Below are 26023 nucleotides of genomic sequence, written 5' to 3' on the forward strand. Positions count from 1 at the left end.
TTGGACGTGTGTTCCCTCTACCCCTACGTAAACAAGTATGGGAAGTATCCTTTGGGCCATCCTCGAGTACTTGTTACGCCCGAAGAACTTCACTCCTGCAACTTGAACACCATAGAGGGCATGGTTAAGTGCACTGTCCTTCCTCCGCAAAACTTGTATCATCCCGTACTACCATACAGATGCCATGGTAAACTTATGTTCCCGCTATGCCGTACATGCTGCGAAACAATGAATCAAGGAGAGTGTGAGCACAATGATGATGAGGACCGACGTTTCACTGGCACTTACGTAGCCGACGAACTACGGAAAGCCATCTCCTTGGGTTATGTCGTTCAGGAATTGCACGAAGTATGGGAGTATGAGACAACCCAATACAACCGTGAGTCGAAAACCGGCGGTTTATACAACCGTGAGTCGAAAACCGGCGGTTTATTCTCCGGTTATGTGGACAATTTCCTGAAAACAAAACAGGAATGCAGTGGATGGCCATCCTGGTGTCTTTCCGAAGAGGCATGTATGAAGTATCTAGCCGACTACATGGAGCATGAGGGGATTCAACTTGATCGGAGCAAGATTGAAGTGAACGCTGGTCTCCGCTATATCGCCAAACTATTCCTCAATTCCTTTTGGGGAAAGTTTGGCCAGCGCGACAATCTGTCGAAGACGAGCATCATCTCGGAGGCTGAAGAATTCTTCAAGATGCTCACGGATCCGTCCATGGAAGTCAACTCCATCATTCCCGTAAACGACGAGACCCTCATCGTCAACTGGACCCTCCCCGAAGAAGCAGTCGAGCCATTGAAAACCACAAACGTTGTACTGGCAGCCTACACCACAGCCAATGCCCGTCTGGTACTATACGAGTACCTGGAGAAGCTTGGCGAAAGGGTCCTGTATTTTGACACCGACTCTGTAATCTTCACGCAGAAATCCGAAGAATGGTCACCACCTTGCGGGAGCTTCTTGGGAGATATGACCGATGAAATCGAGTGTTATGGACCCGGGAGCCAAATTGTGGAATTCGTTAGTGGCGGCCCTAAAAACTATGCATACAAGGTGTTTTCGTCCAGTGCGAACACGTATAGTGTTGTGTGCAAAGTTAAGGGCATATCCCTAAACTATAAGAACAGCCGCGTAGTGAACTTTGAAACAATCAAAGACGCTGTGTTGAACAATGCCCCGGAGACTTACGTAGAGACAGATCGACGTATAGCTCGCACGTGTACGTACGACGTCATCTCCAAGCCGGAGAGGAAAAGGTACCGTGTCGAGTACACGAAGCGTCGCCGTTTAGACGTAGGATACGACACTCTACCATACGGCTATAGAACAAATTAGCTTTAGTTTGTACATATTTAGTTTTTAGTTTGTACATACGTTCCGTGGATTAGGCCTACAGGGGACACCACGTTAAAAAAAGCGCGCCTCAGCCTTACCTCCAGGGTGGTGTGGAAATGGGTTTGTATCATAATTATTGTTTATTGTTGCATTTTTTTTTGTACTGATTTTGTTTATTTATTTGTTTCTGTGATGTAATAAATATAATTAAAACTTGTTTTGCTCATTTCTAGCTTCTATTTTCAGCATACTACAGTGAGAACGATATACGCAATGAGTTAGAGAGAGAGAGAGAGAGAGAGCGATAGTGCACAAACCCAAAATATTTTTAAAGTCCTAATTTTTTTAAATTTCCCGCCTTCGGTGGCCATTTTGTTTTTCCGCCATTTTGTTTTCAATTAGAGTAATTAAAATGTAATTACACATGTGTGTGTGTATGTGTAATTATACATGTGTAATTGTTTATTACATATGTGTAATTACCACATATGTGCAATTATTTGTACAGCAAATTAATCGATCAGCGAATCAAATTAATTAGAGGAAATTCCCAGAAATCAAACCGCTAATCAAATTAATTAAACCGCGAATCAAATTAATCAAACCGAAATTCTAAGAAATCAACCGCGAATTAAATTAATTGGGCCGCGAATTAAATTGATTAAGCAGCGAATCAAATTGATTAAACCGAAATTCTAAGAAATCAACCGCGAATTAAATTAATCAAACCGCCAATTTAATTAATTGATAACGTTATCAATCAAATCATATGCCAATAAAGACCAAAATCGCACAAAATTTTAATTAATTCCAAGAAATTAATCAAATTTCCCCGAAAACCCCCCCGCCCACGTGGGCAACCCCCGCGAATCAATTTAATTGACCTTGATTGACCCCGCGAATAAAATCCAAGATGGCCGACAAGTGACGCGGTTCTACTTTATACTTATTATACTTGAAGCGTCTCGTCTCCTCTCATGTCTAAGTTGGTATTCTCAATTTTGTGCCTTAAATCTATAACTGCTTACAATCCGAACATTAAGGACTTATTCACTTATGCCTCTAAAATCAATTCAATTGAATGTACCTTTTGAGGGTTTCTTTGGCTTTCTTTACAATGATAAAAACTTCAAAGGACTATTTTCCCAAAATATTTAAAAATTGATGGCGTTTAAACTAAACACGAGAGCATCTATGATCACGGTAGGGAGAGTTGGCGCTGCGTTACCTCAAATCCGCCACATAAACGGCCAACTAGCTCAGGGTTGGAAAATTAAATAAAAGCTCAAAATCTTCCACAGCGATAGTTCGTTCTGGGCATATGAACTTCGTCCTTCATTGCACTTACCAATGGGGTTGAGCGCCACTCAATTTCTTTCTTAACCCTCTCCGTATGAAATTGAGAAGATACGAGGGCAGTAATAACAGTACTAATCAATTTAGGTACAAAAAGAAATAAATTCCATATTAAAGTATCTCCAAAATTGAATCACATTAACTACACAAAATATTCCTGAAGGGACAAAAGAGTTATCAACTAAGATGGTAAAGAATCATGGAAGTTGTCCCTTAGGAACGTTACGTGTAACTTTATAATAGAATATATACTACGATTCAGAGCACCGCTAATGTTTAGAGCAATCGCCAATCGTCCCAACTGGTATTGCTCTTACTGAAAGAATTATTTTCGCCGAATTTTTAGATACCGTAACCAATGGCATCATTTTACTCAAAACGAGAACATAGTTTCGGTTTTGGCTGCTGTGCCGCCTCGCCTCGCTGCATTTCAAATTCTTGATGATTTCTTTGCTTTTGCCTGCAATGGTAAAGTACACGGAATTATTTTATTGAAATAATTATGGCGCTGTTTGACTTAGAACGAGCACATAGCTGCGTCACTTCACCTCGCTACATTAAAAACTCATCAAAATTTCTTTGGTTTTCTTTACAATGATAAATAGAACACGAAATTACGCTTTAAATGTGTACCTAAATCAATTTCAAAGACATATCGACGCTTTTAATATAACATTTCCATTTAAGTGAATTTTAAAAAGTTCACCATTCCCCAATAATGCAGTCAAACGGTCGTAGAAGGTGGAAAGTTCTGGTGTTCTTCCTAGTGGTTTATTTTATGTTTTTTTTGGTGTGATGAACACGAATCTGTCTGTCCAACAAAAAATTTATGAGAAATCAACAAAAAAGTAAAGCAACGCAAGCTATTTACGCAAGAAGTGGTTCTATTCTAAAATAAAGAGGAGAAAATGATCTAAAATTTATGTCTCTTAACATTTTTTTGTATGTCGTATGGTTTTCACGCAAAATAGTGTTGAAATATTAGGGAAATCTTGCAAAATAGAACAAAATCAGGTTTAAAGTTAGCATATAATTTTGCAAAAAGCAATAAAATTGAATACCCCAGTGCAATCAGACATCAGAACTAAAATATCGCACCTTCAAAATTCTCTAAATTGTTGTGCTTTAAAGTAAACTCTTAAAGAATTTGCTGTGCTGCAGCCTCAAAAGGAGGAAGGGATGCCAAATCTGCTTTTATATTGAATGCAGACCTAACACCTAAGGTAGCATTTATACTTCAATTTGTTCAAGCACCAGTATTAGTAAGTGTGGTGTCACACTATGCGTTTTTACCGTTCCCGCTAAAACGGATGCGGTTTGACAGGATGAGATCTTCTTGTCACACTATTCCGGTCTAACGGGATGCGTTTTTGCTATATTTTGGCAGTCTAAGTAGTGTCATGCCTCAATTATTGTTAAAGATGGTTTGTGCGTTTGAGGCGGAGGGGTTATTGCGAAAGCAGAATATCCTCAATATTGGATTGATCTTTTTAATTCAGGACGAGAATCTAATAATAAAAAATTCGAATGAACAAGAAAATTTTTTTTTTTGTATATTACCGTCCAAAAATTCAATTTCTACCCATGATTTCTCCCTACAGTTTTTATCTACATACTCTTTAGATTGTTTTTCCCACAGTGCAGTTTTTGCATGCACGCACTCGATGAATAAACCGACATCAAACATTGTAAACCTAACAAAACACCCGATTGCAACGCTCAGTATGACAACTGATGACAACCAACATGCAACAACACGTGGTTTCATGTCATTGTGGTTGTCATGTCATCCTGCGCAGCGGCAGCAGGATGCGGTTGCATCCGGTTGGTGCGGCGAAAACGCATATATGTGACTGGTACCATTTAATAACGTGTGATATTATCATCCCATCAAACAGGAGCGTTTTAGCGGGAGCGGTAAAAACGCATAGTGTGGCACCACACTAATAGCGTCACCATGTGCCTTAGAATCTTTAAAGGTCTTGGTCAGAGCAGGGCCTTTCTTGGAGGTTTGGAGAGACCTCATTTTTCCTACTTTTAACGATGATTTAGCGCATTTTCCATGCATTGATCGGTATTTCCCAAAAGTCCACAGCTATGCTACAAGCACTTATGGTTAAAATGTCAAAGAAACGTGTCCATAATAATCCCAAGTTGTCATTGGGCGATCTGCGCATGCCCACACTTGATTTTTACAATATGCGATATGTTTGCCTTTACTAAAAGCATTACATCAAAGAAATATCTCCATAAATAAGAGTTGGCATTGAGTAGTCTGCGCATGCGTACATTAATCGTAATCGTATTGTTTAACGAAATTCTGTTAATTATAGGTTGGGGAAATTTAAGAAAGCAATTTCGCCAAAACTATGGTAAATGTACAGATTTTAAGCAATGAAGTAACCCTTTCAGGAAACTCATATACTCTGGCATATTAAAATGGACGAAATTATTCAACCGTTTAGAGAAAAGTATAGAAATACCTAGGCAAATATAAGGTGAACAAATGGCAATTTAAACGTAATTTTGTTACTTATTATACACATAAAAGAAGTGGACATTTAAGTCGGCGGAAGCTAAGAAGTGTGGCAACGTTTAAACTGTGACGGAAGCTTTTGAGCAAATTGTACACTTTGCAAAGGAAATATGAGGAAATAGCGAAATTAAACGAACTGCAGGAAAAAAAATGTAAAGAAGTCTTGGTGGAAATAGTATGGAAAATATAAGAAAAGTAATATGAAATTTTAATGGAATTCTTAGAGAAAAATGTGAAACAATTCAATTTTACGGAAAAGGTAGCAACTTTTGTAGGTAAAATCGTATCAATTTATAGGAAATATGGGAACGAAAAAAAAATGGAAGGAAATTCAGTGGAAATTTAACGCAGTTTTTAAGGAAATGGAAATTCTCATTATATAGGAATAGAAGGAAATTGGGGAAATTAGACGATTCCTAAAGTAGGTAGCGTAGGGTTTGTATTTTTAGATTTATTTCGAAAATTGATCATTTAGAATATTTAGAAGCAATCACATTGCCAAACTGATTTTACTTTTTAAAAATTACTGATTTACTATAAAAGATCTAAACATTATTAGTAGTTAGTATACCTAAGTGCCGCTGCCGAATAACCTCGGTGGTTGGTGCACCTACAAATAAGTTAAAAAAAAACAATAGTTCGTTTTCCTCATTCCAGTCATACGCAACGATATAAAATATCTTACACTATCGATCACTCAGAGTTTGTTTAGTCGCCTCTTACGACACGCAGCACCCTCTGCGGTAGGGGTATTCTTGATCCCGCCCCTACACGGGTAAATTCGAGGGTAAATCAGTTGCTGTTGCTTACTCTTAGCCTAGCACAGATACGTGCTTAGCTCCGCTTTACTGAAGAAAATGTAATGCGGCATTTTTCTTTTATATTCGCTTTATGGTGTGCGCTGGGTAATAAATAAACAAAGTCTATCAAAAAAAGAAGAAGGTTTAAAATCTAATAATAAATTATCAACTTCCGTTTAAAAAACAGTATCCAAGCAAAGAATACTTAATAATTATTTGAGTAATATTATTAGTTACTCTTTGATCCAAGCTTCGTCGCCTTTCTTAACGAAAGTAATAGGGGATGATTAGATAGCAAGTGTTCAATGATTCGAATTATAAATCATCCCTTGCTATAAAGTTCTTACATGTATGCTCAGTTAACAGTTTCATTAAAACCAATCTTCAATTTTAATCGTCTTAGGGAAAGTAATACGATCGATCAATTTTAGGGGTGATTAGGGTTCAAATGTTTATTGATTCTAAATCTACGCGTGTAGTCCTTTAAATATACTTGCAGGTTTTTACGTTTATGCTCATTTTCATTGCCTTTCTTAGGGGAAGTAATGGGGATAATTCCTATCATTTTAGGGACGATTAGGTAGCGATTGTTCAAATATTCGGATTTAATATCAATTTACACGTAGGTATAGTTTCTTAAAAAAACTTAGTTTCCCTTAGGTTCATTTTCATTACCAATAATTCGTGTTCACAAAAATTCGTTGTGGCAATGCTAATTTTCATTTGTTTCTGTGGGGAAATCTACTTACTACTGAAAGGCGAGTATTGATAATAATAGGAATGTAAAAGAAAAATCTATTGGCGTGAGAGATTTAGAAAAATTCAATTCTTTTAGTGTAGGTAGCGGCCCAGGTTCTCTTGAATTTATTTGAGAAAGGAATTAGCTCGGGAATTAGTAAACTGAACCGTTGCTTTAATCAGAAACAAATTCTCAATCTGTTGTCAATTTGAAAGCTACTTTAAAAACATAATATTTTACATAATTGTGTTTGACATAGAAAACCATAACATACGGTACACCATTCTTGATACTGAAAATGAAAATAAAATTTTACTTTTGTTGCACTCCATTCTAACGTCTCATTTTTAATACCATTCTTATTTGAATTACTCTTAAAAGTGTTGTAACAATCAAATATAATAAACCACTAATTTCGTAAAATTGTGTTTTATTAAATTCTTCCACGGCGAGGCGGAAAATTGAACAAAGAAAGCGACTTTATTGGACAGGTTACGCAAAAATAAAAAAATGCCTATTTTTAGGACAGTGGTGTATTCATTTCCATCGCATATTCCATACACAGTGAAGTAATTTATCAGTGCTTTTGCTATCTGTACTATCATGAAGGATATGAAGACGATTAATGATGTCGAGTTATTCCATTAAATTTTTTTAATAAATCTACGAAGGCGTAGAAAGGACATCCATTAAAATATTTTTTCCAATTACAATATTAATATTTATTTCGTATTATATCTCGAAATTAATATTTATTTTGTGTTGATAACCCGAAATTAATATTTATCTCCTGTTACTATCGCGACATTAATATTAAGTTCGTGTTATATCTCCAAAGTAACATTTATTTCTAATTTCAAGATATTACACGAAATAAATGTTACATACGAGATATAAGACGAATACAAATTGAGATAGTAACACGAAATAAATATTAATGTAACACAAAGTAAATATTAATATTGTGCCAGAAAAAAATATTTTAATTGATACCCCCGCCCCCCTTTACTCATTGTATTGGAATCAACAATTTCTTTTTTTCTCAAATTTATTTTTTTTGTTTTTGTTGTGGTGCATTAATTTATGCTTATTTTTCAACCGAGATGTATTTAAAAACTTTTGTTTAGGAGTTGATTTTAAACACAATTGTGTCAAAAAGTTGGTAAATAAAAGAGATTTTTTAAATAACATTTATTTGATTCGTACATGTATTTAAAAAAATCTTAACTAGTTTTGTAGGTAATCATACTTATACTTTTGCACGATATAGCACTAACATCTTTATATATTTTACAAAGCTAATTTCATGGCTTGAACACAGTATAAAATACTTGAAAAAAGTAAAAAATAACAATATTTACAAATGTACACATACCTAATTAAAAAATAACCTAAACGTAACTTTCACTTTCAGAATCCGTAACTAAAAGCAGTCTTGCTGTGGCGTAAGTGGGCGGCGGGGGAGGTGGAGGTCGGTAGATTGGAGGCAAGTGAACGGGGGGCAGATGTCGTAGCACAGGGGGTCGACGTGGTGGAATCGGCGGACCGCACAAGCTCTCATTGGACGTACAGAAGGCCTCGTCTTCCTCGATCCACGCGTTGTCGAACGAACGCATTCGAGCCGCTTGTCTGGCCCAGTCGGAGCGATGGAAGTTGTTGGTATTTGTGAAGCTTAAACCAGGACTGTCCCTGTCGTCCTCCGATAACGTAAGCCCTGAATCACGACTCAGAGATTTCTGATCCTTGCTCAACTCCGCGCTGTCTAACGAAAGACCTAAAGCTATCGACAAATAAAGGCGCGCGAAATTTAAAAGTGGAAACTTACAATGCAGACTGTCCGACTCCTCGGCGCCGCTGTCACTGGCCGCCTCTCCCAAAAGCGAGACAACTTGGGGCCCGAACAATGACTGGCAGTTATTGATGAGCAGCTCGATTAGTGTGGGCAAGGTACGCATGGGAGCGTTCTGGCTTGACTCCCACAGCAAACTCGGCCCGACGCATAAGCCCAAATTCGCCGCAGTCATCAGATTATACCTCGCCCTTTTCGCGACGTGATACAAAACGCACAAGACGTGCGCTAACAACGTGTGGTTCTCTCTGGGCAGCAAACTCAGCAGTCTTCTGATGTGTTCGATTCGGCCCGAACTGGCGGCGTTAAGCCACTCTTGCACGTTGCCATTCAGCAAAGGCTCGGGAAGACTTCGTAAAAAATCCTTCAGCAATGAGGCCAATAGCAACGCGTTAGTGTTCGCCAGCTCCTCGCACACATTCGTACCTGAAATTAGAATTGAGACCTGCAGATGGCTTTACCAATTCCACTTACAGTGATTGTCAATTTTCTCGCGAAGTTCCCTGAGTGCCCTAGCAGAGGCGCAACGTCTGAAAATTCCCTGAGTATGGGGGCCTCTTTGAAATAGCCCTCTTAAAATTACACTAATGGCAGGAGGTAAAGTACTATTTACACACAGTCTTGTTAAAGCTACTCCAAAAATTCGGCCGCTACTCTTCCGAAACAGTTTCAAGGGTGTTCTGGAAACAAAAATTGAACTTTTCCATTCAGTCGATCGGCGCTCTTACTTTTTTGGTGTCGGTTTGCAAGTGGGTTTGAGCTCGAAGATTATTCCGCTTGGAATTCGGTTATTGTTACAGTGGGTGAGATCGAAACCTTCTTCCGCGCACAGCGACTGTCGCAATCTTGCTAGCTGAATGGAGTGGGGGCGTTCGCAACCGAGCAATGGGCAAGGGGCTGCATCGCGTTCTCGTGCCCATAGAGTGTAGGTATTTTCCGAGGCGCGAGAGTCATCTAAAGCTAATCTGGCAATATCTCCGGTATTTGTTTCGGGACCGATACCAAGAGTTTTGGACTGGAAGAAGGCGTTTTGGCAACTGCTCACGAAGAAGTCTCGGGTACTTACGCATTCCGTTCCGCTTTGTGGGTCGCGGTATATCACTTTAATGTTTGTGGTGGGTGGCTCGAGCCTCAGCTGGGCGGACAAGGCTTGCTGCAGCTCCCTCCACCAGGAATCTCGAGCTGCTTGCGTGCAGAACGTTACGATGTACGTCCTTGCAGGCGCAGGGTAACCCAATAGGAAGCCGGTTTCGCACTCCGAATATGGGGCTAACCACAATTCGGATACGCGCACGCTTTCCTTCAACTTAAAATTGCCACCGGTGCGCGGTTTCGCCACCAACAGCAGATCGGAGAAGAGGAACAGGTGCCTTGCCTTCGCCTGAAGGGAAGCCTGTGTGGGTGCCATCGCGCAGGGTGCCTCCATGATGAATATTCGATTTGTTTGACATACGCCGTGATCTTGTATGTGTAGATCTCCGAGGGATTTCTTGCGAAACGATCTAGTTTTCTGTAACAAAAAAGATTCGCAATTACGTTACTGTGACGCCACTATGTCGCATCCTTATTATTAAGTGGCAAAAAAGCAAGGTAAGTTAATCATTTGAGTCACGGCAAGTTTTTCTGATTCGTTTAGCAAAATGGTTAAAGTAAAAGGTCTGGCTTGAATGATTCAGTTGATGTGTGTTGCGGAATTTTCATAAATAGCACCTAAGTTACGTAAAGCAGGCGGTTACAAAACAAAGAATTCACTTCTAAGAAACCATTTTTCAAAATTAACTCCACTGGAATTAATATTATCGTATGCAAATGGACTAAAAGCTCACTATAAAAAAATTGATAAGTAGCACAAAAGTGAATCGACCACCCTGGAACGTTCTAGAATGTTCTGTTCTGATGAAACGCTACCGATCAGCTTTGATAAACTAAAAGTAAACCTCGTGTCATTTTGAGTCGTTAGATCAAACTTTGCACCTACCCCCACCAAAAGTGATACAAAAATTCAATTTTTTCAAACATTCCCAATATATAAAACAGTCCATCTGTCCAGCCAAACGGTATAAATTCTCCACAAAAGCAACACAGAAACATTTTACCACAATGTCTCTCCTAGCGCCTAAACATTATTTTTAACACCCGCACGTTAGTCAGAGAGTTATTGCATTGAGGTAAAAAATAACTCCCCACCTTTTTACGGAAATGCACGTTTTGATGCACCAGGAATACGAATAAAAAAAAATATCGGTGATGGTGGTCTGCTAATGTTCTCATTTCCGGCAAAAAACGATTGGAATCAAATGTGGGACACATATTCCTAAACCTAAAAGGAAGAGGTGAATAGCTTTTGGGCACAACACCTTTACTTTAGGGTATTAAAAGAACAACTTTTACCATCGAGGAAATTTGTTTCATAGAGAAGGATAAACTATTGTTTTCTTTACTATTATTTACCATAACGCGCGAATTGCACAATTCACGAAAATGACAACAATTGATCCCACACATATCACAGACTAACACAATTTGCAAAATTTGTAGTCGATTTTTAAACCGCCCCACTCCGTTGCAATACCTGTCGAGGAACTCCATAATTATCAAACAATTAGGTCCACCATAACTCGTACATCTAATCAGAAATTCATTATATCTAATAGTGGCACCTCACTTAATGAAATGAAACTATTATTAATGGGTCGTTATACAAATTCCATTCGCAAAATTAAACACCGTTTCTAATGCCTACCGTGTGGGTTGTATAGACCAAATTGCGTCCGTGAAACAATTCAATAAATAGGTAAGAAAAAATTATAAGCATAATACAAAAGACGTTGTCTTCTTTTTTAATGCCTTTGGCCAATTCCTTTCAATTTCGTCCACATTTATAATAGGAATAAGCATGTTTGTTGCAAAAACAATTATAAAAAAGTTGCATGGAAAAATGAGAGGTTACTTTTACGATTTCAAAGGCTCCTAATTTTCTTCCAGGAATATTTCTACTATCCCCAAAACGATTCTCAGGTTTCTGATCCCAGGAATCTTCTTAAGGAGATTTGTACCAGGAAATTTCTTGCAAAAGAAAAACTCCAAGACAATTTTTATGAAATCTGAAAATCAAAATAACTTCCACACTTTTCCAGACTTTCCACAGAGCATTTCTACAGGTATCATTAACAATGTTTCTAATACTCCTAGTATTTTCTAAGGAAAATCTTGAATAAAATTCAATTTTTGAAACTATCTAGGGGTTTCTTACTTTTTAAAGTTGTCTCGCTCTAAAAAGATTTTCTTCTTTAATAACCATAAGAGTTACAAAGACTGGTGGCAAGCCTTTGAATAGGCTTTGGGATAAGTATGCCCTTTCCGTTTTTTGCAAAATTTTTTTCAAAATTCCTACCACTAAACTGCGCACCCCTCAACAGGGATCAGAGCTGGGCAGTATTCGATTTTGTAAATACTTTTTAGTATTCAAATCCTTTAAAGTATTCAAATACTTTGTAATTAAATACTTTTATGGAAGCAGTATTTGTTTTTGGAACTCAAATACTTTCACAAATATTTAGTATTCGAATACTTCGCATAGTATTTGAATACTTAACCTTCCTTTTTTTACCAAAAATCGACTACACCAAAATTTCTCGGGAAAACACTTTTTCTTATTAATTTTGGTGCGTAGAATCCAAAACAATTCGTACATTTTCGATTAGACCTCTCAATAAAAAGTTATGGACAAAAAACAAATTTCGAAAAAAAATTCAAAAGGCTGTAACTTTTGAACTAGTAGCCCAATCTTGGAACTGTTTGAAATTATGGATTCTACAGGCCACATTCTATAAGAAAATTTTTTTTCCGGGTCGATCTGAGACAATTTTTTTTTTCGGGGCTCAAAAAAAGGCAGTGTATAACCTTCCTTTTTTACCAAAAATCGACTACACCAAAATTTCTCGGGAAAACACTTTTTCTTATTAATTTTGGTGCGTAGAATCCAAAACAATTCGTACTTTTTCGATCAGACTTCTCAATCAAAAGTTATAGACTAGAAACCAATTTCGAAAGAAAATTCAAAGGGCTGTAACTTTTGAACTAGTAGCCCAATCTTGGAACTGTTTGAAATTATGGATTCTACAGGCCACATTCTATAAGAAAATTTTTTTGCGGGTCGATCTGAGACAATTTTTTTTTCGGGGCTCAAAAAAAGGCAGTGTATAACCTTCCTTTTTTACCAAAAATCGACTACACCAAAATTTCTCGGGAAAACACTTTTTCTTATTAATTTTGGTGCGTAGAATCCAAAACAATTCGTACTTTTTCGATTAGACCTCTCAATCAAAAGTTATAGACTAGAAACCAATTTCGAAAGAAAATTCAAAGGGCTGTAACTTTTGAACTAGTAGCCCAATCTTGGAACTGTTTGAAATTATGGATTCTACAGGCCACATTCTATAAGAAAATTTTTTTTCCGGGTCGATCTGAGACAATTTTTTTTTCGGGCCTCAAAAAAAGGCAGTGTATAACCTTCCTTTTTTACCAAAAATCAACTACACCAAAATTTCTCGGGAAAACACTTTTTCTTATTAATTTTGGTGCGTAGAATCCAAAACAATTCGTACTTTTTCGATTAGACCTCTCAATCAAAAGTTATGGACAAAAAACAAATTTCGAAAAAAAATTCAAAGAGCTGTAACTTTTGAACTAGTAGCCCAATATTGGAACTGTTTGAAATTATGGATTCTACGGACCAAATCCTATAAGAAAATGTTTTTCCCCGGTCGATCTCAGACAATTTTTTTTTCCGGCCTCAAAAAAAGGCAGTATGTACTTTTAAGTTATTCAAATATTTGAGAACAATCCAATTTGCAAAGCGATCGCACGTTTCTAAACAAACTATCATGCACACGGACAAACGGATGGTCAAAAATGGATCTGTTCCAAAATCGCTAGGATTAATTTCAGAAAGGCGTACGTATCATGTGCAGGACGTACGATCGCTTTGAAAACTGGTACACGTATTCTTAAGGATATAACTGGTATAAGAAAGGTCCTGGTAGGTACCTCCTATATAATAATATAATAATAAGATTACGCTTTTACTCCCCTTAAATTTGTATATAACAATAGAAATATAAAAAAAGCTAACCCCATACAAAGTATAACTTGATTTTTTAAGTAGTATTAAGCCTTTTATCTAGTATACTATTTTAAATTTTTAATGTATTTGAGTGACAAGTATTTGAATACTTTTTACTGTATTCGAATACTTTTTATAGTATTCGAATACCTTTGATAGTATTAGAATACTTTTGAAAGTAATAATACTTTTGAAGGTATTCGAATACATTTTAAAGTATTTGAATACTTTTCAATGTATCTGTATCTAGTATTCGCTTATGCTGGACGTAAAAGTATTTAGTATTCAAATACCTTTGATTTGTTTCAAGTATTTACTATTTAGTATTCAAATACTTTTTGAAAGTATTCTGCCCAGCTCTGACAGGGATGCGAAAAAAATTCTGATTTCGACGAATTTTTTGATATTTGTAACATTTTCAACCAACAAATAACTTTTTAAAAAACTGTTCCTTAAGTCATCAAGTAGGTACACAACAAATTTTCGTTGTCCGGCCAACAATTACAGGGGATTTTTTTTGAATTTTCAAAAACTAATTTCAGATTCGTGATTTTCATGTTCGAACGCCCCCAGATTTCGCACTCCTGTTTAGGGGAGCGTCCTTTTGTGTAGGAATTTTGAAAAAATGTTTGCAAAATCGGAAAGGGCATAGCTGACATAAAAATTAAAGAAGAAATGCAAATTTCATGAGGGTGGCTCACAAACGAAACACGTTGAACCCTCGGCTTATTTGGAAAAGGTGCATGTTTTGACCCCCCCTTACCACCCAATTTTAATTTATTAATTATATTAAAACATTATATTATATATTAGGAATAAATGCCATTTGTTCCATTTTTGAATAAATGAGGTAAATATTTTTTTTCCAAAAGAAAATATGTGAATTTTTGAAGTGATTTGGTTCAATTTTTTAATATATATGTAATGACATTGCCATTCAATTTTTCCAACATTTATATAACATTTAGAAACAATTTGGGGTAAAAGTAATGTCAATAGCATAATTTGATTAATTTTTTTAATTCATTGCCCTTGCATTTATATCAGGAATAAGAGCTGTTTGTTCCATTTTCGTATAAACAACCATTCGAATCAGGCACAAAAATTTTTTAATATGCTCCCAAAACATATTCAAAATCTTGACAAAGTGCAAATCAAAAAAATGCTTAAAAGACACCTTATCAATAAGGCATATTATTCCACCACAGAATGTATTCACGATGGGTTTAGTAATCTCTAATTGTTAGTAATTTGTTTATTTATTTATTTGCTTGTTGATATACGTTGTTTGTGATCTCTACTATATATTTTTAGACGAATGCGTAGTAGCATGAAAAATAAATATTAAATATTATTATTATAAAATGGGTTAAGTGCTTTTTATTTACGACATATTTCTTTACCCCACACTAACATTAAAAATAAGAAATGTTTATAGCAATTTCGAAAAAATGGATGGTATTTTTAAATGTCTTTCATTTACTTTGGTTTACATTTTCTTCTACATTTACAATAGAAGTAAAGGCTCTTTATAGAAATTTCAAATACATAATTTTTTTAAAGTGTTTTCAAATTTAATTTTTAATTCGTTAGCCATCACATTGTTTTTCAACCCCTTTCTACTTTTACATCGGCAATATGGGAGTTCGTTTCATTTTCGAATAAAATGAGCATTTTTAAGTGATCTTTATTTTGATTTTTCATTAGCGATGACAATACCTTTCAGTCTCTTTTACATTTATATTAGAAATAAGGGCTATTTCTTCCATCTCCTACTAAAAGAGGTTGAATTTGTATATGCTTTTTAATTAATTATTTAGTACACTCGCTATGATGACGCTGCCTTTTAATCTTCTATATAAATTGGTATGCCCTCATTGATTTTCCTTGAAGTGGCTATGATACTAAAGTGGTTCAGAGAAGACGGTAAAGTAAGGGGATGGTTTCAAATTTTTATTCATGGAGGGCGGATGGCACCAGACTTGCTAGGGCATTCTCAAATGGCACATCATAGAAGCGGACAATTCTGAGTCTGGTGACGAGTTAGATACTCGAACCTCCTTTCCTCAAGGGTGGAGAACAGAACCACTTTTAGGTAAAGGAACCCTAAAAAACACAAAATAAAGAAATTGCATTTTATTCGTTGAACTGAAAAGGAATAAAATTCTAATGGAATAAACTGATCCGGCTACTTACATCCAAGTTTACCTTCCAGTTTGGAGAAGGTCAACCTCTAAAAAGTGGGGGTTTTCACAACCCCAATCAATAGCATGACCATCTTGCAACTGATCGTGAGTTAAAGATACTCGGACTAGGACCAGATTTTGAGGATCTAGTTTGATAACCACCGCTGAACTGGCCGAAGAAGATGGTTGGCAACCTCCGGCCATTACGGGTGAATGCAGGAGGAGCGGTTAGATCGCGTGACATGTTAAGCACCCTAATCTTCATCACATCCATACTGAGGGGGAGTAAGTGAGAGCTATAAAGAAAACCGACTGCAGTAGAAGAAGGATATTAGCAGATTCCAGGGGGAGGAGAAACACTAAATACAGAAAAATTCCAATCAATTTATTTTTGATTTACTTCCTCATAGATCTTTTCCAAATTGGTCTCTACGATTTGTTTGGATGTGGGCGTCGTCTCTAATGAGGAAATGCGAACTCCACACACGAGGTGCCGAAAATTCTCGTTCTGATTTGATGTAATTTAGATAATTTGTTCCGTATAGGTGTCATTTGTTTATATACACCTCGGCCGTTACGACAGAGATATTTATTGAAGGATTCGTCGTGAGTGTTTCAACATTTCTTTGCTCTTCTCCAACATCTCACGGTAAATTAATGTTTGCGTAATATACGATGTTTACGTATAAGTGACATGTTGAAATATAAAACATGCACGCAACGGCTTAATATGGACGATTTCGTAATGGTTCTAAATAATATTTACTTATTCAACAAATGTTTAGAATAGCAATAAAAAGGTGTAAAGTTGAACGATCGCGGAACGTACTAGGAAAAAAGGCGTATAAATAATGTATTTACTTACGGCATTATTTATGGAGGGCTCCTGCTCATGTAATCCGAGATAATCATGAGGAAACAAATCCTGAATACGATCTAAATCGCGTCTTTTGCCATCGAGTGACGGTTGCGAACCACCCATTAATCTTCCATAATCCGCCAATCGTTCGGCCTGCAACAAATTAATTCTTTTAGTTCCAGAATTCCGCCAGACAGTCTGTCTGCTGAATGCGTATTTTTAATCCGAGTTAAATCGGGTTCTGGTGTACTATTTTCACCTCGTTAAATTTAGAGGTAATCAAACGCATGGTTTATAGTTCGATTACATAAAAAAAAACACGTGGGAGGTGAAGAACCTAGGCCCAGCTAAAATCTAATTAGCAATTTGCATACGATAGCTTTAGGTCATTCGTGGTCGCTCATTAAAATTCCTAAGCGCAGCAGGCTCACCCTTTCAGGAAGGAATCTGCAAATGATCCTGGGAAATGAAACGCCCTTTTCGAGAATACTCGCACGCATGGTGACACCACCACCACACCGCGAAGACTGCGATATCAGTAGTTCGATTGAAAAATTCCTTACAATTTTTGGCAAATACACAAAAAATTGCAATGAATGAAAACTAGGTTACCCAATTAATTGAAGATGTTTTCGAAATACCGGCGGAGGTCGCACCGACGACACAAGTCCTGCAAACCACAATTTGCATGCATGGAATTCGCACTCGGCCTTCGACGTACAAATTTGGCAGAAACTCTACCGGAAAACTGGAAAAAAATTTAATCGGCCAAGGTGCGACCCGAAGGTTAAGCATGAGCATGCATGAAAATGGTTTATCGACAGCCTCTTACATAAAAGATCTACCACTTTTACACAGCAAAGTGGGTGTTGTAATAACTTACGAAAGTAACGAGGGAGTGTAAAACCCTAATTACAAAAATTGCGATACGGCTTCGTGACTCTTTAATTTGCTGAAATTAAATGAAAGCTGTAAGGACCTGCCCATTATCTTAAACTCATCTTAACTACTTTCACTTGATCCCTTTCAGCATGTCAAATGGAATTTATTTACGCAATTAATATGGTCAATTGATAATTTATGCAGAGTCCAGAGTTTTAGATTTACAGCGAGCTATAAAATGTTGGCTATTGTAGGGGGCAAACAAAGCATATATTTCCACTGGACGTTTCAGGTAGTTGTTATTTATGATACGTGCTTTTAGTGTCTCTTTGATTGGCATACATTTTGACAAGAAACGCACTTCGCCTTGAAAGAGGTTTAGTTCCTAATTTGGCTGAAAACATCACATTTCAATATGAAATTCCGCCAATTTCTGCATTTGTTAAAAAACCCTGCATTAATTTAACATTGCTATTGGGCAAAATTTCTTATGTCAAAGGAAAATATCAGAAACCTTTTTCGAATTAGAATAAAATTTTTATCTTGAAACTGAATTGACAATTCCCTTTAAACACCTTTGAAACTCTTTTAAATTTCTCGAAACTTTTTTTTAAAACGAGCCTACTCTCTGGGTTTGAAAGTTTGGTAAGTGAATGAATCGTGTGGGCCTTTAGTACTGTAACTCCGCTCACCTAAAAACAAAGACAAAATAAAAGAAATGAAACCTCTTGAAACTCATGAAATTTTATTGGGGAAGCTCTCTTCAAAGTTTGTCTAAACTCACCAGCTTGAAATGCCAGTGAAACTTCTTTGGAGCCCACTATTGAAACGCCCGGACTCGGCTAGTCTCTTTTGCTTGTGTAATATTTATTCCTACGAAAAATTTGCTCTAGGTATATTCTTGTCCTTTTCCGGAAAGCATTTTTTTTTAAATAACTGCTCTTGGAAGGGAGGCATTTGCATTCTGATGGTGAACTTTGGTGATGTCCTTCTTCCTCACGCCCACTTATTTACTATTTATTTCGTGCTCCATGTCCATCTGAGCGTGGTGTTCAGCAACATTACACCAAAAAACATCATAGATCAACTACTAAACGAGTATCTATATACGTTCAGCGGCTACTCAACCTGATCCTATTTCTACCTTCTAGTGACAGGGCTTCGGAAGTTAAGGAGCTGTCAAACTTCTTAAAAAAATGTCCCATCAAAAAAAGATTTTGCTTCCAAATGTGGTGTACAACAGTGAGATCCTTTGGGATAAATTTGATTATCATGGATTTAACACACTCTCTAAACTCAGACGTCGTCTTGATGATGGCACAGTCGGTGGCAAGTTCGATGATGTTTCAATGATGTGGAAAAAGTCATCCAACACCCTGACATCAAATTAAGCAGGGTGGAATGTTGTCTCCAATGCTGTGGTGCCTGGTGCTAGACGGGCTCCTCCGCACCCTGAACAAGGACGTCTGGACAAGGTACAGAGACCTGGAGTCATGAAAACCACGCCAACTCTGGCCATGGAGGCACTTCTGGGACTAGAGCCTTTACATTTAGCTGCAGAAGCAGAGGCTCGGAAGGCTTCCATACAGCTAAATGCGATTGGAACTAGTGGAGGAATCGAGGTAACCTTGATCACGGGCGGATCTAGGAGGAAACCCTCAGGTCCGATCCTCTCCTCGCGAAAAGGGATGCGATACGGGCTGTGGCTGAACTGAGATCGTCCGTTCCTCAAACCTAAGGGGCTCGTTTGGTTAACGGGCGGATCCCTAACAGACAGGGGAACGAGCAGAGCCTACTATAACTATTATTTATTATTAACGATTATTAAACGCCAGAAGGAACGGGAAAAAACGAGCCACTGTATTTCTGTGGCAACGTCGTTCTATTGAAGTTCGATGCAACTGAGATATTGGGAATCATTCCACGTTTTAATTATTTTAGTTCTATTTTCTGATTTGATGTAAATGTTTATAGTTTCCTTAATTCCAATTACATATAAAGCTACTAGCAAAAAAAGGCCAAATAAACTAGTTTTCTCACATGACAATCAGTGGCAATAAAAATGAAAATTGTTGATTTATTTCTGAAAAATAACCCGCTTTCTTAACAAATAAAGACATTTTTGTTATGGCAATAAACTCAATTAAAATTAAGAAAATTGCAATAAACAAAGTAGTTTACGGCGAACAAGTGCAGTAAAAATAATTGAAGTAAAACGTTGCTGTCGAGAACAAATTTAGAAGTCGTAAAGTTACATAAACGATTATTTATTTATACGTGGATGGGCGGTAATTAAGCGAAATAAAAGGACTACTGTCATCGAGGACGCTCTAGAAAAGAAGTTTTTTTGAGGCCACTAGATCAGGTGAATTTATGTAAAAATTACAAAATTAAATAAAATTATTGTTCGAGAGAAAGCGAGCAGGTTGCCGTCGTGCGTAATTTTTCCTCTAAATACCGGAATTACACGTCCACTTTAGTACTTCCTGTAAAACTTCCTTTCTTTTTATGCTCGTAACTTGCGGCGGCATAGCGTAATTAGCCTCATCGATTTTTTTAAAACGGTGGTTTTTTTAGCGAAGTCAGCGCCCTTTAGCGAAAGGCTTTCACTTCGTCATTGTTGGCTTATTAAAAGTGCAATTGTTCTCACGAATATAGTAACAATAGCACGCAATTTATGCGCGTTTATTTATTTAAATTAATGCCATTCATGGTTTTGATTAATCTGCGTGTAATGTGCTGACGGAAGTGAAAATAAAGTGCTTTTTACGCTCATATATACGGTGGTAAATTGCACTAATTACGCCGTTTAGAATTGGGGACATTAAAAGTAAAAGCCCGTCGTCCTTAACGCAGTTTCGCTGGCAAAATTAGCATCTTCTCCAGAGGATACCAATAGCCTTTTCACATAAAAGACTTTGCCCCGGGTTATTATCCTTGGCTACATTTGTTAGTAGGGTATTCGCCCCAAAAACGAACCCTACAAGAGGAAGGACGAGAGAAAATTCCCACGAAACCTCACCCCTTATCCCTTTTTTTTACCAACCGAAAGAAATTTCGCCACTGCGATTGTAAGAGTCAGTAAACAGAGTTGTGGATAACGGATGAAGAGTTCTAGAACTGTTTCTAATAAAGTTCATTGATTCGACGACAAATTCTCGAATTATTTCAGAAATTTGATATATGAACTCAGAAAACTGTTGGAGAAAGAAGTATTCGAAAGAATTGTGTTGTTATATAATTACAAAAATTAAAAAAATTAGAATCAGTATTTGTCATTTAAAAAGAATCGGTTAGATATATCTATATCCATTAACCTAGCCGAGCAAGGTCAGCAGAACACAATCAAACATATTGCATAATTAGGTGCGAGAAAATGAAAAGTGAACTAACTATAATTAGGTGCTAATTAAGTGTCCTATTCCCGAATTAAATGCTCCTTTTTTTTAAATTATGAACCTGGCAGAACATGTAATCATTTTAAAAAAAGGAGCATTTAATTCGGGGATAGGGCACTTAATTAGCACCTAATTATAGTTAGTTCACTTTTTATTTTCTTGGTTTTTTTGAGGTAGTGTTCTGCCGAGTTCATATGAACCTGACAAAACATGGAATAATTTAAAAAAAAGGAGCATTTAATTCGGGAATAGAGCATTTAATTAGCACCTAATTATGCAATATGTTTGATTGTGTTCTGCTGACCTTGCTCTGCTAGGTTCATGGACATATCTCCAACATAGGTTTTTTGCCGGTTCCACCGAGATATTAGAGAACCTGAAAAATCAAAAAACCGATCAAACTACAGGTAATACGGATAAAAGTTCATAGTGAGAGGAAGACAAAAGAAGTTCGAGCGTTATTAGATTCTGATTCTGGATCTCAAAGGACTGACGTTAGGGCTGTCAGGCGTCCCGATTTAGGGGGGACAGTCGCGTGGAGCATTCCCTACGTCAATCATTGAATCACAATGGTGGGAGATACCAAGTTGGTTATTAGATTCTAACAGTTGGCCTAAAACGAGTGAATCTATTGATGAAGAAGCTGTAAATGAGGAAAGGAAAAAGGGAATTGTATATTGTATCAATAATAAAAAGACATGCACATTGCTGTTTTTCGATTTACCGCAAGCTTTTGATATAGTAGATCATAAAAACACTGTACTGTTAAGGGATAAGGGGAGTAGCGCACGAGTGGCATATGCGCTACTTACACAATAGGATCAAATATGTTAATATTAGAAAAGATGGCGCTGATTATAAGTCCGAAATGAATATAGGTGCCCCACAAGGTTCCATCTTGGGGCCAATTTTATTTAGTCTGTTCATAAATGATCTGCCTCAATATTTAAATGAATTCTGGACGTAATGTAGACTTATGACACTACTATCTCCTTTTCGTGCACAGCGGGGGGCTTTAGAGAAATCAGCTTCTATTACCGAATCTCTCTCGGGTTGTCTCATAACAAGCTCTTAATGAACCTCTTTTGTGCTGTTTAATAATACAACAAACATTGATCTGGATAAGGTTATCAAAGTTAACTCAACATTTCTTTCAGAGCAAGGATGTGCTAGATTCTTGGGAGGGTAGGTTGATAGCTAAAGTTTGACACCCATATAATGAAGTTAGAGTGAAAACTGAAAAAAATCCTAAAATTCGTAATTTTTTAAACAAAAATAAACTTCAAAGAAACTGTGATATTTACTCCCATACTACAAGGACTAACACTAAAATCCATCTATCACAGTCATCATTTTCCAATAAATTTGTTTGGAAAATAATTGATAAATTGAATGGAAATTTATGTAAAATATATATCAGTTAGGTACTATTTTTAAACAACAAAGTTGTAGCTGAATGTACCCTTAATGACGTAAGAGATTTAAACATTTTCGATTCAATGTCAGTGGCGTAATTACAATGCCTCAAAGGTACGCAATGAGGACGGGCCAGGCAAAAACGTACAACAAATTTAATAAGTTTATACAAAATTTTGAAAAAAATTTAAAATTTCCCCAACTCCCTCAATGGTGTGTTGCTATTAATTATTTAAATATTTTCCGTTACTAAACAAAGAGTTAAAACGTAAAAAAGCGTAATGCAAATGCTAGCTAATTGTTTATTTACGAAGGGCCATTCACCTGCTTTTTGGCCAATTTACATTACAGTACGTTTCTGAAGTTCTGAATCATTGTTCACGGAGGTGAAAAATCTGGAGCAATACCTGCAATATAAAAAAATTAGCTATCTGAGGAAGTAACCCTTGAATTTGAATAATTTAAATCTGACACAAAGATTACACAAAGCCTAACAATTAAATTTCGAACAAAATCAACTGGCAGTGACGCTAAATTTTAAATGGACCTGTGAAGCAATGAATTACAAAATGCCTGAAAGTTATAGACTAGAAACAGTGTACAACCTTCCTTTTTTATAAAAAATCGACCTGACGAAAATTTCTCGAGAAAACACTTTTTCTTATTAATTTTGGGGCGTAGAATTCACAACAATTTGTACTTTTTCGATTAGACTTCTCAATCAAAAGTTATAGACTAGAAACCAATTTCGAAAGAACATTCAAAAGGCTGTAACTTTTGAACTAGTAGCCCAATCTTGGAACTGTTTGAAATTATGGATTCTACAGGCCACAGTCTATAAGAAAATTTTTTTTCGGGTCGATCTGAGACAATTTTTCGTTCCAAAAAAAAACAGTGTACAACCTTCCTTTTTTACAAAAAATCGACTGCACCCAAATTTCTCGGGAGAACACTTTTTTTATTAATTTTGGTGCGTAGAATCCAAAACAATTCGTACTTTTTCGATCAGACTTCTCAATCAAAAGTTATAGACAAGAAACCAATTTCGAAAGAAAATTCAAAAGGCTGTAACTTTTGAACTAGTAGCCCAATCTCGGAACTGTTTGAAATTATGGATTCTACAGGCCACAGTCTATAAGAAAATTTTTCGGGTCGATCTGAGACAATTTTCGTGCCAAAAAAAAGGCAGTGTACAAACCAGGACAAAATGCTAAATCAAGACAGATACAGATTAACATCGTTTAAAAATTGCTGATATAAGGAAAGGGCCCCCAAATATTTTTTTTGAAGACGGGTTTCTAAAATGAAGTTACGCCACTGTTCAATGTGCAGATATCATAGCTCATTGTGAAAATGAATCGGCACTTACAGTTAAAAAATAAAAGACATATTTCCTTTCTGTAAAACTGTCACGTAACCTTATAAGAAATTAGCAGTACTGGGCTAGAGGTACCACATTTAAAGTTAGATGCAAAAAAAGGTTCCTGACTGAATTTTTTTCGTTTCCTTGCCACCATTTCCTATCGGTGATTGCTGAAGAGGACCCGTCACATTCATGTGGCACAGTTACAGAGTTTCTGTATGCTATTAAACCGGAAGAAGGAAAGTAATGGAAAGTGAAAAAGTGTTGGTGAGAAGGCTGTTTTTACACCACCATTAGTTTTACCGTTTAACCTTTTAATTTACGGTCGTTATGTTGAAAAAGGCATAAAACATGTCGTTATGCCGGTTATAAAAACTGCAAACGTTCTAACTTCGACAATAGGATGTGAATGCATAGCCCGAAAGTAGGTACAACCCCGTATCCTCCCTTGCTCAGCAAGTCCACTATTATGAGTCATTAAAATATCTCGTCTCAGAAGTAGGTAATTAACCGAGCGCTCTGCACAAATGCCATTTTTTAGTCATTTAAGTAGCTGTCTCAAGGCTAGCCCCATCAACGTTTTCTTTTTCTTTGCGATCTTATCGCAGAAACGATTTTCTACGACTATGACACTTTGGCGAGCCGATCTCGAGATTGCGCAAAATAGAAGAAATAATTAACGTACCATAGAGACGAAAACGTAAAACGTCTCGATCAAGTCACACTCTACTTCATTTTCAATTAACCTATATTGCCCAGCCAACATTTTTTACACTCGCACACGCTGTATTGCAATTTAATTCCTGTTTTCCCACATTCGAGAAAAAAATGCAAGCAAGGTGTGGCTTTATGATCAAATAAGATGCTCAATAAATGCAAGAATTAAATATTTTGTAACTGTAATTGTACAAGATTCTTGGCCGCGCGGCATACGTAACCTTAATCCTAATCCTAGGAAGATTCTCAGCTCTGCTATTTATGTTGCTATTGTAACTTTAATGGAATTAACCGGGCATATCTCTGCAATTTCCTTGCGAATTTATGCTTCGCTATTAGATTAAATTCTTAAGGATACGTTTGAATCATTGCGTACTGTTTATTATACGCTACGCGTACGTACATCGCCGATTCGTTACGGTTAAAATAATTAACAAACAGCCTACACCAACACTAAAAGACCGCACTAAGATTCACTTTTGCATTGTTTATGAATTGAGTTGTTATTTATTACGAGGTTTATGTTCTTTAGATTTATGCCCGTGGACAAATTTGAACCCTTGACTTCAGTCATTGAAAGCAACCTTTTTTATGAGTGGCTGCAAAATTCCACGGCCCTTTCCAAAACACTTGCCCTCAAAATGTCTACTCATTTTTTAAAAAATTATCAAAGTCCTCGTTTGAGATCGAAGGGACTTCAGCGCATTTTATTGTGTGCAGCAATCAGTATTCTATTAAGCCACTTTCGATTTCAACCATCAATAACAGATCTTGTCCGAAGGCTACTAACATTCACTAACCGCCTTCCCACTTTCCTCGGTGCACCCGCAATTTCGCTTTAAAGATTTGGACTCCACCATCAGAAGACGTGTCGGGGGCTACCACATTCCCTTGCGGTACCCACTTCCGACGTTCGGTTCACCCCGCAATTCGCGTTTTGAAGATTTGACTCCACCATCAGGAAGATCGTGTCGGGGGCTACCACATTCCTTTGACGGTACCCCCTTCCGACGTCCCGTTCACCCGCAATTCGCGTTTGAAGATTTGACTCCACCATCAGGAAGATCGTGTCGCGGGCTACCACATTCCCTTTTACGGTACCCACTTCCGACGTCCCGTTCACCCGCAATTCGCGTTTGAAGATTTGACTCCACCATCAGGAAGATCGTGTCGGGGGCTACCACATTTCCTTTGACGGTACCCCCTTCCGACGTCCCGTTCACCCGCAATTCGCGTTTGAAGATTTGACTCCACCATCAGTGAGATCGTGTCGCGGGCTACCACATTCCCTTTTACGGTACCCACTTCCGACGTCCCGTTCACCGCAATTCGCGTTTGAAGATTTGACTCCACCATCAGTGAGATCGTGTCCGGGGGCTACCACATTCCTTTGACGGTACCCACTTCCGACGTCCCGTTCACCCGCAATTCGCGTTTGAAGATTTGACTCCACCATCAG

General features: G+C 37.2%; 1 protein-coding gene across 1 annotated transcript; it reads right to left on the minus strand.

Annotated features, from left to right (window-relative positions):
• Window positions 1-7957: 7957 nt before the first annotated feature.
• LOC116160230 (rho GTPase-activating protein 20-like) lies at window positions 7958-16941 on the minus strand (the record flags this gene model as incomplete). Its single annotated transcript, XM_031473377.1, is given in 6 exon segments — window positions 7958-8549; window positions 8595-9044; window positions 9093-9298; window positions 9347-9633; window positions 9685-10128; window positions 16795-16941. Coding segments are annotated over 6 exon segments (1923 nt in total), but the record flags the coding sequence as incomplete, so codon positions are not given.
• Between the last annotated feature and the right edge of the window lie 9082 nt (window positions 16942-26023).

Source organism: Photinus pyralis, unplaced genomic scaffold (assembly GCF_008802855.1).
Source record: "Photinus pyralis isolate 1611_PpyrPB1 unplaced genomic scaffold, Ppyr1.3 Ppyr1.4_LG1, whole genome shotgun sequence".
NCBI lineage: Eukaryota > Metazoa > Arthropoda > Insecta > Coleoptera > Lampyridae > Photinus > Photinus pyralis.